This window comes from Strigops habroptila, chromosome 7 (genome assembly GCF_004027225.2).
Source record: "Strigops habroptila isolate Jane chromosome 7, bStrHab1.2.pri, whole genome shotgun sequence".
Classification (NCBI taxonomy): Eukaryota; Metazoa; Chordata; class Aves; order Psittaciformes; family Psittacidae; genus Strigops; species Strigops habroptila.
The window spans coordinates 25,445,931-25,463,052 of NC_044283.2; the positions used below are offsets into that span (position 1 = coordinate 25,445,931).

General features: G+C 38.4%; 2 protein-coding genes across 11 annotated transcripts in view; one reads left to right on the plus strand and one right to left on the minus strand.

Moving 5' to 3' along the window:
* The first annotated feature begins 719 nt into the window (after window positions 1–719).
* SHISA3 (shisa family member 3) lies at window positions 720–3,267 on the plus strand. Its single transcript, XM_030491957.1, has 2 exons — window positions 720–1,049; window positions 1,880–3,267. The coding sequence occupies exons 1-2, from the start codon at window positions 764–766 to the stop codon at window positions 2,329–2,331; spliced, it is 738 nt and encodes a 245-aa protein (XP_030347817.1). The 5' UTR covers window positions 720–763; the 3' UTR covers window positions 2,332–3,267.
* Window positions 3,268–10,763: 7,496 nt separating this feature from the next.
* Window positions 10,764–17,122, minus strand: part of ATP8A1 (ATPase phospholipid transporting 8A1) — a 106,575-nt gene continuing 100,216 nt past the window's right edge. For all 10 annotated transcript variants that reach the window (XM_030491498.1, XM_030491500.1, XM_030491499.1 and 7 more), the window contains 2 exons: window positions 11,918–12,009; window positions 10,764–11,523 (listed from right to left, as the gene is read on the minus strand). In XM_030491498.1, the coding sequence (XP_030347358.1) occupies window positions 11,426–11,523; window positions 11,918–12,009 (190 nt within the window). In that variant the 3' untranslated portion in view covers window positions 10,764–11,425. The remainder of the gene's footprint in view (window positions 11,524–11,917; window positions 12,010–17,122) is intronic.

Genomic DNA, 17,122 nt, shown 5'->3' on the forward strand with positions numbered 1-17,122 from the left:
TCAGTGACTTGCTGTTATTCTTCCAGCAGAAAAAGGATCAGACGGTCATATGAACAGATGTGTCCCTCCTCCTCAGCCCCACACTTGCCCTTTCTCTTTGGAAAATGAAGGTGACAGGCCTGGTGTTTGACTAAAAGAGGCTATAAATCTTCTGGGGATATGCTGCTATGTCTTTGCACATAAAAAGTGTCGAGGAAAGGAAGCAGGTTGAAAAGCAGAGTCCTTGTAATAAATCATATGCTGTGCTTGAGTTTTTAACTCTTAGAAGGGCAGGGCTGCTTCCATACACTAACAAGGCAAGAAACTCTTCTGGTCCGGGGCTCAGGCCAGAGGCAAGGCAAGGGGCGCATTCAGGTGTGCCCGCAGGCCAGCTCCGCCCGTTTGCAGCGCTCAAGCTGCCGAGGGGAAGCAGCCCCGGGAATACAAACCCTGATCTGGCCGCAGCCGCCGCTTCGGCCGGGCTCGGCCCCGTCCCACCGACAGGTACGGAGCGGGACCTGCCCAGCCGCGGGGGCCGGGGCGGCAGCGACGTGCGGGGCGGCGGCGGTCGGGAGCTCCGGTGGCGGAGGAGCTCGGTCACTGACGGGACGGGGCGGCAGGTGAGGCTAGCGCGGGCGCGGCGGGACTGCCCCGCGGGGGCGCGGCCGCGGAGAACCGGAGGGGGAGCTGCCCCCCGCCGCCGGACACGGCGCAGGAAGCCCCGCACCGCGCCCGGGGCCGCCCCCTGCCTGCCCCGGCGGGCGGCGGCGGCGGCGGTGGGGCGATGGAGGGGCGGCGGCGGGCGCTGCTGCTGCGCTGCCTCCTGCTGGGGCTGCTAGGCGGCGGTGGCGGCGGGCAGCCCGGCGGGGGCGAGTACTGCCACGGCTGGGTGGACGGGCAGGGCGGCTACCACGAGGGCTTTCAGTGCCCCGAGGGCTTCGACACGGCGGCCGCCACCATCTGCTGCGGCTCCTGCGCGCTGCGGTACTGCTGCGCCGCCGCCGAGGCGCGCCTGGAGCAGGGCGGCTGCACCAACGACCGGGAGCCCCGCGACCCGGGAGTCACCGCCCGTGAGTGCCGGGTTGCGGGTCGGACGGGAGCCGGCCCGGCTTAGCTCGGCCCGGCGCGGCGCGGCGGGTGGGCAGGAGGCGGGCGCGGCTCCAGGTGCGCACCGGGAGGAGGCGCCGGGTGCGCGGGGCCGGGAGCAGAGCGGGCGCCCCGGGATGCTCCTGGTGCGGTGGCTTCGCAGTCAGAAGCGCCACCAGCAGCTGGATCCATCCTAACTGGAAGGCGCGTTTGTGTTTTAAGTTAGCACTGGCAAACTTAACCGTGCCTGTTTAACTTCGTTTTTCCCGGAGGTGCGGCTGGGCTCCTCCGGTGCTCTGCAGACACGACCCCAACGTGCAAGGGGCCATCGTCTTTTCAAAGAAAAGAAAAGAAATCCGGCAGCGCATACGCCCAAGTGGCACATTCTGCGCTTATTTTCCACGTTATGAGTGGGAGCGACTTAACAGCGTTTGCAGCGTTTGAGTTTAGCTTGCAGGTTCAAGCAGTTACATTGGACAGCCCCAGCGGTTTTGGGGGATGAGGGAGAGGAAATTGAGTGTTATTCTTGAGCAAAACCGAACTAGAACCAGCAAATGGGACATGGTGTAGACAGCTTTTACCACTGGTTACTGTTAAAACTGTCAACAGAAAGAAATTTTGAGTGGTACATACAGGGTTTAAACTTTAATATTGTTTTACTGCTAATGGTTAAAAGTGCTGTCTTCTGAGCAGCTCCTCAGGGCTTTAGTGGGACAGAAACAATATGTGAAACTGTGGACTTTATTTCTGCACAGCAGACATGTTACTTACGTAGGCTAACATGCACGGCTTTTCTTATTCTTTCTTCTCCCAGAACCAATCTACGTTCCATTCCTCATTGTTGGATCGATATTTATTGCCTTCATTATCATAGGCTCTCTGGTAGCAGTTTATTGTTGCACATGTTTAAGACCTAAACAGCCAGCACAGCCGATACGATTTTCTCTGCGGAGCTATCAGACTGAGACTCTTCCCATGATCCTGGCCTCAACAAGCTTCAGGACGCCATCGAGGCAATCCAGTACTGCCACAAGTTCCAGTTCAACTGGTGGCTCGGTGCGCCGGTTCTCCTTTCCCCGGGCAGAGCCAGGGTGCCTTGTGGCATCGCCACCTCCGCCGTACACATCTGGCTGCTTCCAGGCAGCCCACACAGTGCACCTGACCCAGCCGTCGGGATTTGTGGTGTCGCCACCGTACTTTGGGTATCCTCTCCAACCAGAGCCTGCCCTGGCTGGGAAGAGCTGCTCCGATTTCAGTCAGAGCTGAAAGGAGTTGTGAAGGAATAGCGCAGCCTTGGGAAGGAAGTGCAGGGACTGCTGCTGTTGGGTGTCACACTGACATGCTCAGTGGCTGCGGAAGTCAGAACCGTTCCTGTGGGTGAGTTGCCCTTTAAAAGTGCAAGGTCTCATTTGGGATCTCATTTCCCAAACTTGGATCACACTAACAAATGAATTGTAGAATATTCCAAACAGTTGCTCTAAAAACTGACAGCCCAGTCTAATTTGTGCAGAACGTTACAAGTAGAAAAACCATTTGGGGGGTAAAGTTACTCATTTCATGGTGTTATAAATGACATTTTAAACCTAAATGTTAATAACTTAGTTAACAAATGGTGGCTGCATTCCACTGATAATAATCAGACTAGTTCTATAAAGCAGCAAGAAGCCTGAGAAGTAAAAGAGGACTTATATTTACCAAGGATCCTGAAAACAGCTGACTGCTTCCCACTTCTATGAGCAATGAAAATAAGAGAAAGAATTTTATTACAGCTATCAAAATGCTTTTTAAAATACGCATAATGTACTTGAACTTACACTGCATATTTGTATTAGTAAAGTTTAACTATGATAGATAAAACTACTACTAATTAGGTTAGTTGAAAATTAATCAGTCCCAAGCAGCCAAATAATCGTCTGTGAGAGAAGCAGAAGGTATTTAGCGATATCACTAATAACTTCTCCACATAAAATTCTAAAAATGGTGTTACGTGAAAGCATTTATCAGAAGGCAATATTTATTGTTGGCTTTTTTCTCAGCAACGTGTGTAAGTTGGACAAACTGATCATAAAGTTCTATTTGTAAAATTAGCCATGTATAAAATGTAAAGACAAGCTTGTAAATTAACATGTATTTACAGCATTGACGACACTAATTAGTAGTCACACACACACACAAGATTATCAATAAACTCTGTGGTTGAAATGCTGTGTCATCTCTATGTCTCTGTACAGACAGTGTTTGACGAGCAAGTTTTCATTTTGGTGGCATAACTGTACTGTGTTTTTTCCTGTTAAAAATAGTTATCTTTATCTTTTGTAAATGATTTATGTCGTTAACTGCACCTGTTGTGCAGATTTAATATATAAAATTCTGACTGTATAGTAAACTAACAGAGTAATTCATGTCTTTTATATGTAACTGTGGTAAAAATGTGGTAAATCCTGCACTGATTAGTTGGGTATTTTAATTTAAAACATCCTGCCCTAGGAATAAATTTTGTTTGCCCTTCTACATTCCTTCACCCAAGTAAACCAACAAGCCAAATGGAAACGCATCTAAACCAAACACATGCAGCCAGCAAATGGAAAGTACACAAGAAAAAATGCAGTCACTAAAGGGCTTCTCTGTACACTTATTTTTGTGAACAGATGAAGTCATTCTCTGTGTCAGAATCTACAGTATCAGGGGCTGAACTTTCCTATTTTATCAGCCCCAAACTCCCTGCGGGTATTATGAAGTACGTTATAATTAAGCTGTTTTACAAGTACCAGTGTATCGGTGCATGTTAAAATTATAGCACTTCTATCCTGAGTTACAGCATCTTTGTATTTTAGAAAAGCTTCATCAGTTCTTTCTCAAGAGTTGAGTAAATATTTTTTCTTCGCAAGTATCTAGCAATCAGTATCTTAGCATTATGAAAAAAAATATTTTGAAATAACCCTTTTAATAGATTGTGTAATTGATATTACAATTCAACAGATACTACTACTGGAAATGCGGTTTCTAAGCAGAAAGACAAGTTGTATACAGTGATGTTCTAAGTAATAAGCTTTAGTTTGAATGCTGTAATGGTTAATTACAACCTAAAATCGTGATACACAGTAGTGTACACATTTTATAAAAAACTAAAAAGTGGATTCCAAGTACTTTGGAAATTAATTGAAAGGTGTTTTGTCTTGCAGTTTTTTAGAGAAACAATCTTCAAGGAAGGGGGTGGTTAAATGTTTACCCACCTTTGGTGATGTTTCATAGGACTCTGCACATTTTGAATGGGTAAGAAATATGGGACTATTCATCAAGTAACTTTTGGAAAAATAGTTTAATATTGCAACAGATATCAGCACTGTTGTTTGGAAGCATCCTGTGAAACCTGCTGATCATTTTTAGCTAAGAAGGTGTAATTTTATGTACTTTTAAAGAGTGATGAGCGATTGAGGCACTGATAAAGGTGCTGGGTAGCTGAAATTCTGTATTCTCCTCAAAGACAGGCTGTACGCAGTGAAGTCACGAGCTGGACTCAGTTACTGCCAGTTAACATTTGGCTGTGTATGCTGAATGGGCCAGGCTGCCTCACCGTCATGGTCTCTGTGGGCTCTACAGCAGATTTATTCATGTTTTAACATAGGGACAGATTTTTGCTGCACTTGCGTACAGTCTTACAGATTTTAATGATTATTCAGCTTAAGTTGGGGCAGTGAAGTTTGCTGTGTAGTGTGAAACAGCATAGCAGGGAAGACTCCTCTGAGCTACTTCCTTTTCTCCCCTGATGCTGCATAATGGGTTTGACTTCATAAAACGCTTGAAGAACTTGACACACAGGAATAATTTCATTGAATTAGACTTCTGTAAGTCTCTAAATTTATAGGTGCTAAGCACTTTGCAGATTGGTAGCCAGAGTGTAACAAATCCTGCAGATGTGGGTCTGAGGCTGGGAAAGATCAGGTATGGTTAAAATAGCTGTATAGGTTTACCTGTGAAGCAAGTGGGGTGGGGATTATGCACCATGTGCAAATAGAAGAATCTGTAAATTAAGAAGAATCTACATGTAGATGTAAATATTCATGCAGCTACAGTGGCAGTGACCTCTGAAGAGAGAGGAAAGGAGGTGGCTCACAAGCCCATGGACAAAAACGCTTGTTGCCTGTGCGAGTAGTTTCCAACCCAGATGGATTCAGTTAAGAATGCTAAACTTCCTTCCTAACGAAGAGGACCTCTTGGCACTAGGTGCTTCTATGATTTATAGGAAATAGAAATTTTTGGAAAACTTGTGGACAGAACATTGATACAGTTTTAATGACTACTGAAGCAGTTTGAAGGGCTGGATGTGTGCTGGAACTAAAAGCAGTTGCATGCTATCAGAAGTAACATTTATACAGTACTTGCTTTATTGATGTTTATTTTTTAACAACTTAAGTTTAAGTTTTTCTATTGTAATACTGGAGTTAGATTATGCTCTTTTTGCTAGATGACACCAATCTACAATAAATCAAAATGAAGGACGAATCACACCCATTAAATTCGTTATTGTAATACCCCCATTATGCACAAAATCTTTTGATTGCCATTAACTGGTAATGGCATGTATGAAACCCAAGCCTTCTGTGGGCAAAGAGTACTAGCGACATGAATTAGATCAGCTATTTGTTTTGTGTTTTTACACTTTGGGTTTCTTCAGTGTGTTACCTTCAAAATACATCAAAACTCTTCAGTGCTAGGAAAAACATTACATGTACTTGCAAGAATGTCCTACAGGTTTTATTTGTAATTAGGTAAGCAGTACAGTATATGGCTATGTAAACTCATGGATTAGTTGCAATACTAATCCCACTGGAATAATAATAAAAAAAAGTGACAATGTCCATATTATTTTGTCAGTACTATTCAGTTAGAGCTTGACTATGACATTAGGGAGATAGAATCAATTTTCAGTGCTGTTTTTCTGGATATTGTGATGTTCTGTGTGGACTTAAACTACTCTGAACAGAGCTTCTATTTTTTGGGGGACACCCCCCCCCCCACTGCGCCACAATAATCACATAAAGAGTTTTTGATTCACAATTATATTGAGGCTGTAATTCCATGTTAGGCTGTATTCATTAGCAAAGGCAGAAGAAGAAATGCCTTTCTGCTTTTTTTATTCTCTCCATCTTGTGCAAATTCAGGGGGCTGTGGCATACATCAGGTTAGTGAAATGATTTATCTTAAAAATAATGTTTGCATAAGAAAAGAGGGAAAGGATTTTAAATGGAGCCTGGATCATTATAAACTGGATTATAATCCGAATAATTTCAATGGCCTCGTAACGGCTAGTGTAATAGAGACAGTGACATACCATGAGGTGGAATCTCCATAAAGCAGCACTATCATTAAATATTGGGTATTGGGAAACTAACAACATTAAAGATGCATCTGTTATCGAACCTGCCTTGACAGAATACAACATCTAGAAAATAAATTAATTGTCTAGTGTGTATATAAAAAAATCAGTCACTTATCTACAACCAGAACAGGTTTGGATATATTCATTTTCATTCAGTGGGTGGGCACTGTTGTGGGAAAGAATTACCTGCTACTATCATAGCCAAAGGACACCATATTTATCACTACCATCTGGAAAAGGAAATGATAGTTTCCTTATTTCCACTCTATCATCGTTGTACTGCATACTTCTCTTTCAAAATACGCTATCACCACCTCAGTATGTTAGGGCTCTGCTGCAAATCTCTGAATGGCAAACTCTTGTCCTTCCCCCATCCTTTCTTTTTTTGACTTTTTCTGGACTTCACATGAGAACTGAAAAAGGCATCTCAAAATAGGTGTTTACAAAAAAACAACCAAAAACTTAAAACCACTTTCTACTTTTTCAGTTTACCTTAACATAAGAATTCTTTGGTATTTGTGAAATGCTATTTCTAATATATCCTATTTTAAAGAATTCTAAAATAAGAGTGCTGACTTACATGTTCTCCTTTGAAAGTAATTGCTAGCATTTGCAACCAATCAGTTCAACAAAGCTTCTTCATTTAATGGCAAAGTTTATTCATTTTTTAACAATTAAAAGACAAAACATTTAAAATTTGCAGTTCAAAACATGCACATTCACCAAATGCCAAATGACATGTAACACTGCATGGAACTGAATGTGTTACTAAAAGAGAAGAACTATTTATAAAACACAGTGCATTTAACATCCAGTTAAAACTAAACCTGAGAAACTACCATAAACACTGAGTCAAAAAGTCTTCATTCATGCAGCTTCATAATTTCCACAACAGTTTCAGCAGTAATGGCTTAGTGGAGCTGTAAAACCTCACTTTACCTTGAATGCAAATTTTGCTATTACAGGCTGACCACTTTCTGCAGCGGTTTATACATATCACACACCGAAAATCTTGATGAAAAATTACGCTGAAGTAAAAAACCCCAATATTAATGCATTTATGGCTTCTATTCTACAATAAAGAAACACCATAAAATATGATTTTTTAAAAAAACTTGTTCTGGTCACGGCTTTGCAATTACAAATCACTATATGAAAATGCTTCCATTTAAGTTAAAGTATCAACCCTCCAAAGTGCCCAACTTGGCACATCATTGCTTAGATGAGTAGTGCTTATACTCACAGTCCAGTTGAAGCCTATGTGAGTAACGGTTTGCATAAGCAGGAACCAGGTTTGGAATGCTAAAATATTCCTTTGTTTAATAAAAATCTGTTGGTTAACAGTGACGAAAGTGGGGAAGTGAGGGCAGACAGGAGGAAGGAGAAACTCATTTGCTGAGTTTTGTTACCAGTGAAAACATCTACTACCAAGAAGGTTGAACTGACAAACTCATTTGCTTACATAGTGCTAGCTTCTTGATACATTATGAGCAGACTTTTAACGAAGGCATTAAAAAACAGGGAACAGCAACCACCATGCACTGCCTCAGAACACTTAGAAATATTGCCTCATGCAGAGGGAATGATAAATCCATCAGAACTACAAATACTTTTACACAATACATAAGAAAAAAAGGGAAAAAACTTCTCTCCTTAAATTTAACACATATTCGAGATTACTCATCATTCAAGATGGGTTTAAATGTAACAAAAGAAGTCTTAAGACACTTAACACGCATCTTCGTAACTCAGTGAATTTTATGGATGCATGTGGACATATAGGAATCTTCAGCTATCTCTTAGTGTTTCAAAATATTTATCATTTTATATAAATAGAATGATGACTAAGTATAAATCTGTTGAAACCGCTTTGCAAAAATAAGTGTAAAATTAGGAAATGGCAAGAAAAAATTTGAAATACAAATTATCAATAGGTTTGTTAAAATTTGTCTCCTGTTACTTACTTTTTTGACTCCTTTATATATATATGTATATATTTAAAAATAATCAAGCAACAGTATTTATATAAGATACCCGATCTCTAAGTGGCATTGGTTCAACCTTTTGCTGGACATTTTTAATACTAACTTGCAATTGTTATGCAGTGCACATGAAACAGATGGAAAAGTCCATGTGAATTCTGTATTTAATACACATCTGAATGTTCAGGCAATAAGAACAGAGGCATTGTTATGAGCATTTTTGCCTAAACTGTTTTTTCTTTAAACAAACACCTGCACAATCCCCTTATTTTAACAAAGATAGGATGTACTAATAGGATGGTAATAGATTATATTACTGTGTACTCAACGTGAAAATAAAGTGCATATTGTATACTTGACCTGATTTAAAAATAGGCACACATAGCTAAAATGATCTTCTATTTTAAAATGGAACTGTATGAGCAATCAAATAACAGAACTGCCACATTGTCTTTTTTACTATTTCCAAGTGGTATCTTCCAACTACTAATTACCAGAAAAAGTAGAGAGATGGGAGAAAAAGCCATGATTATCCTAAAAAAACTTAAATTACAGTCTAAGTTTACTATACCTTAGAGCTGTTTGAGTTGTTTTCCTTCTTTTTAAGATAGTTAAACTCGGGATATACTGTGTGTTATTCTCCACAAACTGTATTACAATAGTGAAACAGAATTTTATTTCAGAAGAAGAGACCATGTACATTTCTCATTGTAAATATTTTACAATGTATTCTAGTCATCATGTCCTTTTCTGCAAAATCAGCTATTAAACCATTTAGAATTGGAAAAAAAAAACCCAATAATAAAAATAAATTTGGATTGAGTTGTTTTATATGAGTGAAGTACATTGAAAGATTATAAAGGAGCAACACTGTCATGGTTAATTTCAGAAATGTTTTGAAGTTGGTCATTGTCCCTTGGATGACAGAAAATAGGGATCCCCATTTTAGGAAAGGTTTGTGCCCCCAAATTTTTTCTTGCCTTAGGTCAAGTGATTTGGCCCTCCCATATTGATCCATCTATTTATCTATGCCTGAAATGGCTTTTCTGAAGGCAGTTCTTGTCTGCATGACTGACTGGCAGTACTGTTTCTAGTGGGATACGTTCCTTTTGTCCCTGTAGCTTCTGTTCAAAGATCACTCCGGGAAACTGAGAGGAAGATGTTGGATAACATGCATATGAAATGCAGACTGCCTTCCCATTGATATGCCTTCCTAAATATGTACTTTCATATAGTGCCTTTTGTTGGGCTTTCCATGTGTATTTGCAAGTTTCTCTTAGAGCATAAGAAACTCTGATAGTGCAATAAAATTGTATGTTAAGTGTTTAGTTTGATGAAAGGCAAGGACGTAAAATCACCTTTAGTAAGTATATGACTAATGAAGGAGGGCAGAGAAATGATGGGATTGGATGACTTGTTAATTTTGAGTTGAAAGTGGGTAATTTGGACAGAAAGAGGAAATTCTTAATTTAACAGATAATTGGGGATGCCAATTGTTCTGTTTTTCCATTTAGTTGATCTCCACTCAAAGAAAAGAGAGATAATCTCTGTGTAGTGCACAGAAATGCAATTAAAAATTAAAACCAACTGCTACTATAGAAAAAAAATATTTTAAATGTGATTATGGTGGCTTTTAAACTTAGAATTAAACGTGGACTAAAAAGCTACAAGATTTAACTAAATTCTGAAGTTAAAGTAGCTTTTCTTAGTTTGAAACTTGATGGTTGTTGGGTAGTAAGCTGAGAAATACCAATACTACCTTAAAAAGTTATCACAATGTTCTCGTTTAACACCTTTTTTTTTTTTTCCCTAAAATCAAGTGTGTATCTCTTTCTGTAGCCATTTCCTCTCCATTTTTAATTAAAGGTGAGAGCATATAGGTATTCTGCATGACCAGTAAGTTGTAAAGAGTCTGCTGCAATGTATTTCACACCTTTATAGGAAGTGGCTTTAGTGCAAATAAAAAAGTACATACCACAGACTAGCAAAGAGCATGCTTCGCTCTCTATTTCAATGTATACATTTCAAATAATCTTAGTATAAAAATGTTGAAAATTGAATTAATTTTTTGAAATAAGTTAAAACAAACTTTCTTTTGAACCTACAGTATAAGCAGATACAATTAAGCATTGCAAATACAATTGAAGTTTGCTAAAGGGAAGTAAGGCAGAGCAATTCTTAAAAATTGGACAAAATAATATGTGTACTCACTTTTACAAGGTGGCAGCCATTTTCAACATATGCAATACTAAATGAAAGTAAGGGGAAAGCTTCTATAAGGCCAAAGGTGCAAAGACTTGCAGTTTTGAAAGCAAATGCCGTAAAGGCCACTCAAATTTGACTCACTGTACTGTAAATCTTTCTCCTCAAGTGCAGACATTCAAGCATGCAGTTCTGATATCAGGACTGGAGTTAATTGCCTTTCAAATTATTTCTAATAACAGAAAACATTTATGGAACTTCTTTGGCAGACGTTTTTAGGTTAGTTTGACACAAACATCTATAAACACCTTGACTCAAAATATTTCTTAAAGAAGGTGAATTAACACCATTAAGATACTCTTTTTTCAGCACTTGTTGAAAACAAAGGCTTTTTATCAACTGTATTTAAATATATTAACACTTAAAAACCTTCACAGATGCTAATGGTCTGTCAATGTAAAGCATGTTTAGCGTTCTGACCATTGCCTTCTAACTATATGACCAGTACTGATTCAACTTCATTGTAAAATAAGCAAGCTGGCAAGATACAAGATAAATTCCAATCTGTTTACAAAGGCTAAGCAAATACTTGTTAAAAAATTTAGAGATGGTGTGTTACAGTATAGTTGCACAGTGCTTATGTCTACTGAGTACACAAATCCAAACTTTATGGAACAAGACCATCATAGATCTTTAGATCTCAGATAACTGGGCTATGGTTGCAGCTCCCAGCAAAGATCTAGTAGTCTGTCTCACAAAAGTAACTACTAAGGCCCAAATCTCGAGCTGTGTTTCTTCACCATTCCTCAGGCCTTTGTTTTGTTGTATCGTAAGCTCTTATTACTTCAGACTGGGAAACTATTCCATTTTCATCTTGAGAGAAGGCATAGCCATCTGCAGATATAGAACAAAATAGGAACCAATTAAGTTTTGATCTGATTTTTTATTTAAGCTTTAATAAAAAGCTCTTAAGAAAGGTCAAGAGAGGGCAATAAACCTCTTTTCAGTACTTAGTAGGTAGAAAACCCATGACATTTCTTACAAATTTTTCACTTATAGAACAGCAGAAAGAACTCTGTGCATACAGTATCTTAGGAATGAAGAGAAACCTACAAACAGGCAAAACACATGGTCTACTGGGTTTAGGATACTGCATCTTTACTATAAAAAAAAGTGATGAAAGGTAGAGTTTTACTTCTATAGTATGGGGATATTAACTTTTATTTGTCTCTTCATTTATTTACTTATTAAAGTTTTACTTAAACTTTTAATTTATTTATTAACTTACGAAGCAAGTTTTGCTGCAGAGAGTCAGAGCGATACAAGTTCACGTGGTTCTTCTTAAAAACATTCTTCAGTAGTTGGGCTCTTTCAGTTAAGCTAGAAAGAAAGTAAATGTGTGAAAAAACTTATTAATTACAGTATTCCTCTGTTGTGGAGTCTGTTAAATGGGAATTAATTATTAAAAGTGTCCATTATCCTTTTTCAATTGTGCCTGAACTAATTATTAAGAATGTGATTAAAAGTGTGTGTGAGGGCAGATTCTGAAGTCCAGATCCCTGGTAAAGTTTTTACTCTTCACAGTACAGGCAAAACATGTGTTTGAAGCACTTGTGCACTGACAATACAAATAAATGAATAATATTGTAAACATTTGAGCATGACTCCTTTAGGAGCATGCAGTATAAAGGGAAGGCACTGGCTTCCTTGACATAGTATGGCCTGATTAGTGCCAGGCTGTATTACAGTCTGTCTTTTTCTTATAGAAGAAGGTGCTTTTATAGTACCCCAAAGGGATGGCAAAAGAGATGCAGGTAAAGTGACATCTGTGGCCATCAGCTGTGTGTACAGAAACACACTACTTCTATGAAAAGTGTTCTAGCATCGTGTATTCCCCAGGAAACTTCAGAAGGTGTTTTTCTGGAGATCATACTCAAGTAACAGACTACTATTACTACTAGAGGTTGGTCACTTCAGCGTATCTCCCTCCTTCTCAGCAATACTGAGTCTCTTGTATTATGTATTTACTGTGCTTTAATGTGGTCCAAGCGAGTTTCCATTTCAGCCCAAGTAGAGAACAGGAGTATGAAATAGTTTTGAAACCGAGACTCAAGCATCAGCTGAATGCTGCAAACTGTAGTGAATGGATTAGTGAAGTTACCAGGTTTCCTTTCATTCACCTTTCTTACATGTCAAGTTCTCTCAAATAGGATCTATATTACTAAATAAATAACAGACAGACTAGCCACAGCTCAGAAAGCTTTCAAAATCTGATAATTTTGATAACATATTAAAGATGTGCAAGGGACTATATTAAAAAAACTTACACAAACCCTTTAATTTCTTCTTCTAGATTTGATATTCACTGTGAATTAGAGCTTGTTTTTCAGAGAAATAGCAACCTATCACTTAAACACTTCCAATGCTGAAAAATCCAACTCCTTCCCATGTGAACTGGTCTAAAAATTACTTCACTTGGGAAAAAAGAAGTATTTTATGTTTATTCTGAGTATATAGTGATTTGATTTTGTTAGTTTTGCTAGATTACCAAAATTGTTGCTTGTGTAAGGGCATAGTAGGTAAGACAGACTTCACATACCTACGTTACTAAGTTTTGGTCAGTCAAATTACTTTTTAATATTATTGTCAATTAGATCTACAGCCTTCCCAGGCTACTGACCAAAGTGGTGCAAAGAATGGCTAGATTGCTTCACTCCCTAGATTAGCATTCAAACCATTACATTAGAAAGGCTCATTCTTTCTTCAGTGAGTATATACTTCATATATATGAAATTGAACCACTGTGTTAAACTGCAGAGACTAACAGTCGCTATCTCCCCTTTCTGTTCCCCTCCAGTCTGGTGGTTAAAACACATACCGGAAGGTGAAAGCTTGGCTCTTCAAAGTTGGAAGAGAGAAATAAACCTACTATTCCCACATCCATAGAGGAATGCTAACTGCAAAATCTACAGGGTAATGGGATAGGCAGGGAAACTGCTCCTGTGGCCATGGTTTGAATTAAAAGATGGAATGAGACTTCCTTGTTGGGGAAAAAAAAAAAAAAAAAAATAGCATTAGGTACCAATTTCAGGAAAGCTGTTGGCATCTGCTGACTGAACCAAGAATGGAGAGGTTGGAGTGCTGAGACAGATCTTTGTCTCAGTGTTTTCATAAGCTAGCTCTTTGGCGCTATTCTTGTCCAACCCCCCCTGTCCCCCAGTTGCTGCTCTAGGCTGTGTAGTAACCTTGTTTTTTAGTTCAGAGCTACAAACTATTAAAGTGACAAGATTAATAAAAAATTATGGACTGAGGTTTAAACCACAAGGATACAGAGAGTGAATAAATATCTTCATGTAAGATGGGAAAGAAGTGGAAGACCATGTGAATACCTAGATACAGTTATCAGCTGTATCTCTTTTGCAATACATGTGAGAAACCCTTCCTAATGCGAGTTGACATCAGCTAATTTCTACGAAAATTTTTTTGACAGGTGTTTTCTAATAAAACCTCCATTTTATTAAAAACATAGCAGGCCTATTCTAGAATTTTTGGTACCACCATTTTTCTTTGCTTGCAACCCAGAATGAAATGTTCAGATTGTTTTAAGTGCCTTAAGTTTTACAAAAACATGAAGTACGCACATTTCTTAGTTTATGTATAATGAAATGAAGTTTCCACTGCACAGATCTGATTGCTAGTACAGAAAATACAAATAAAGAAGGAAATACATATGGGAAAAGAAAATGCTTCTAGCTATTCAGGTATTAAATTCTGCTCTATTTCTATACTTGAAATACTGGATGCTCTTTATTATGAATCACCCTGTTGCCATTCAAAAGCATATTTTAAAAAAACACATGCAAAGCCAAGAAAACATGGTTTCATAATTAACCAATGATAAATGATAGTAACTACATGCCTGTGCTCATTATGTGTACCTATATGGGCAAGCAGAATCTTAAATATTTTTTAACATGAAATGTATACATTTACAGGTAATTAATGGCATTTATAGAAAACATTTTTACTACGTTATATATTTCTGACCAACCACTTAGATGGTCTAAAAATAATTTCCAAGTGGACTGAGTGAAAACCAATGATTATATGAAGCAGCATTTGCAGTATATATCTCTAAAGATGTTTCCACAATTCTGGGCTGTTATTCATGTTACTGTTAGTCTATGTGGTATTCAACCCAGTAAAAATATTTTTGTAGTATTAATACTGTTGTTTCTGCTTATGCATTATATACATGGTATCAGAAAAACTGTTTTTGAACAATGGTTTATATACAAAAGTATCCTTTCACCTTAGTCATTTCAATTTTAAGGAGAAATGGCTTTGTGGCATTTCAATTACAATTGCTCTAATGACAGAATTCATACTTTTTGTGGAATGAATTTTTTAATCCACTGAAGTTATTCTAATTGCTGCATCAAAAGAAATGTGACCAGCAAGTTGAAGGAGGTGATTCTGCCCTTCTGCTCTGCTCTTGTGAGACCCCACTTGGAGTACTGTGTCCCTTCATCAGGGACTGTTGTGATAGGACAAGGGGTAATGGGTTCAAACTTAAACATGAAGTTCAGGTTAGGTATAAGGAAGAAGATCTTTACTGTGAGAGTGGTGAGGCACTGGAACAGGTTGTCCACAGAAGCGGTAAATGCTCCATCTCTGGCAGTGTTCGAGGCCAGGCTGGACAGAGCCTTGGGCAACATGGTCTAGTGTGAGGCATCCCTGCCCATGGCATGGGGGTTGGAGCTAGATGATCTTAAGGTCCTTTCCAACCCTAGCCATTCTATGACTCTGCTATTTATGCTATCAAAGCACCCTCAAGTCAATAGTATACCAACATGAAAGTTTACTTTTCTGTTGGAAAAGTGACCATGCAATATTTGCACCTTCTTGATCAAGATGTATATCTACTTAACTGACAAATATATGTGATGAAACCAATTTCACTGTGTTGCCTATAAAAAAACAGAATAAAGTATTTTCACAGAATCACAAAATGGTTTGGTCTGGAAGAGACCTTAAAGATCACCTAGTTCCAACCTCCTACCATGGGAAGGAACACCTTCCACTAGACCAGATTGCTCAAAGCCCCGTCCAACATGGCCTTGAAATTTTTGGACAGTTTTGGGGAAAAATCTGATTACACACACTGAAACAGCAAGATACAATAGGAATGCTCTTCCTGAGCCTTCAATAGTAACAATTTTAAATCCCTTTCAAATCAGGACTGTAAAAATAGAAGGGATGACAAATTTTAAGAGTATATTAGCATGTCCTACTTCTAAAGCACATGCTAAAATAAAGAACTTTGAAAAACAGTATTTTAAATTATTTCAATGTAAATGTCAATTTTTATCCTAATTTTAAAAAAACAGCTGAAAGCCCAAATTTAGAATTTAAATAGAAAATTCCCATCCTAAGATTGATTGATAGGAAAACATCAAAAGGTAAAGCCTTACAATCTCCATTGGATTTAAATGCATGCAATATCAGGTCAACACAGTTCTAAAAATCTACAAAAAATATATTCTAGCTGAAAAAAGGGCAATAAAAAATAACACTAATACACTTCTAAGTAAGCATTCAGATACTGACTGCTTAAGGCATCTAACTAGTAGTAGAGTCCTGACCTGTTATCTGTGGAAGTTGAGCCTGTGATTTTGTGTTGTAATATTTTTAAGATGAGAATTGACAGAGTGGAAAAGTACCTGAATTATCTTTCTCACTACTTCCCAGTTACTTCTTAGTGATTTATATCTTCTTAGGTTATTTTGGCATTTCAGGAAAACAAATCCCTTCTGCTACACCATAAAAAGGTACTTGCAGATGTATGCACACTAGAAAAATATTAGTTGGTGCTGAAGAATACACAGTAAGTTTTTAAAAATATAATTATTCTTGCATGAAATGCACTAAAACTCGATATAAAAGTTTCATGTATGTATTTAAAACTGATGCAAAGGACATTCCTTGCTAATTTAACTACTTACTCTGCACTGGTAACTAGTCAAACCAGACTTCTGCAACTTATGAGACTCAAAAATGTTTATAATAGTTAAATCATATTTCTGAAGATGCAAGTCAGTTCATCAGAGCATTTCTTTAATGGGAATACTTTCTCCATAAAGAGTGAAGTATTGGCTCCATTACCTGAATTAAGATGTAATTTAGAAAAAATAATGGAGGGAATAAATGCTTAAGAGATATTAAGATGTCTAATGTCCACTGATTTGCATGCTAGGTGGATGCTTGTATACTTCAAAGAATACAGGTCTAATAACTTTATGGAGAAGGAATGGATCTAAGACAGACATTCTAGCAGGTATCTAAACAACCTTCATGAAGCCCTCAACTACTTAATTGTGAGATAAAAAGATAAGTATAAAATTAGTGGTGAAAAGCCCAAGTTCATCTTACCTAAATAAGAACGGATTTGGAAGATATTCTGTAGGATGAAGGAAGAGCATACTGCCTAGGC

Coding starts and splice junctions, on each gene's coding strand:
- SHISA3 (XM_030491957.1), top strand. CDS start 764: ATGGAGGGGCGGCGGCGGGCGCTGCTGCTGCGCTGCCTCCTGCTGGGG. Junction 1,050..1,879: donor CGACCCGGGAGTCACCGCCC/GTGAGTGCCGGG, acceptor TTCTTCTCCCAG/AACCAATCTACGTTCCATTC.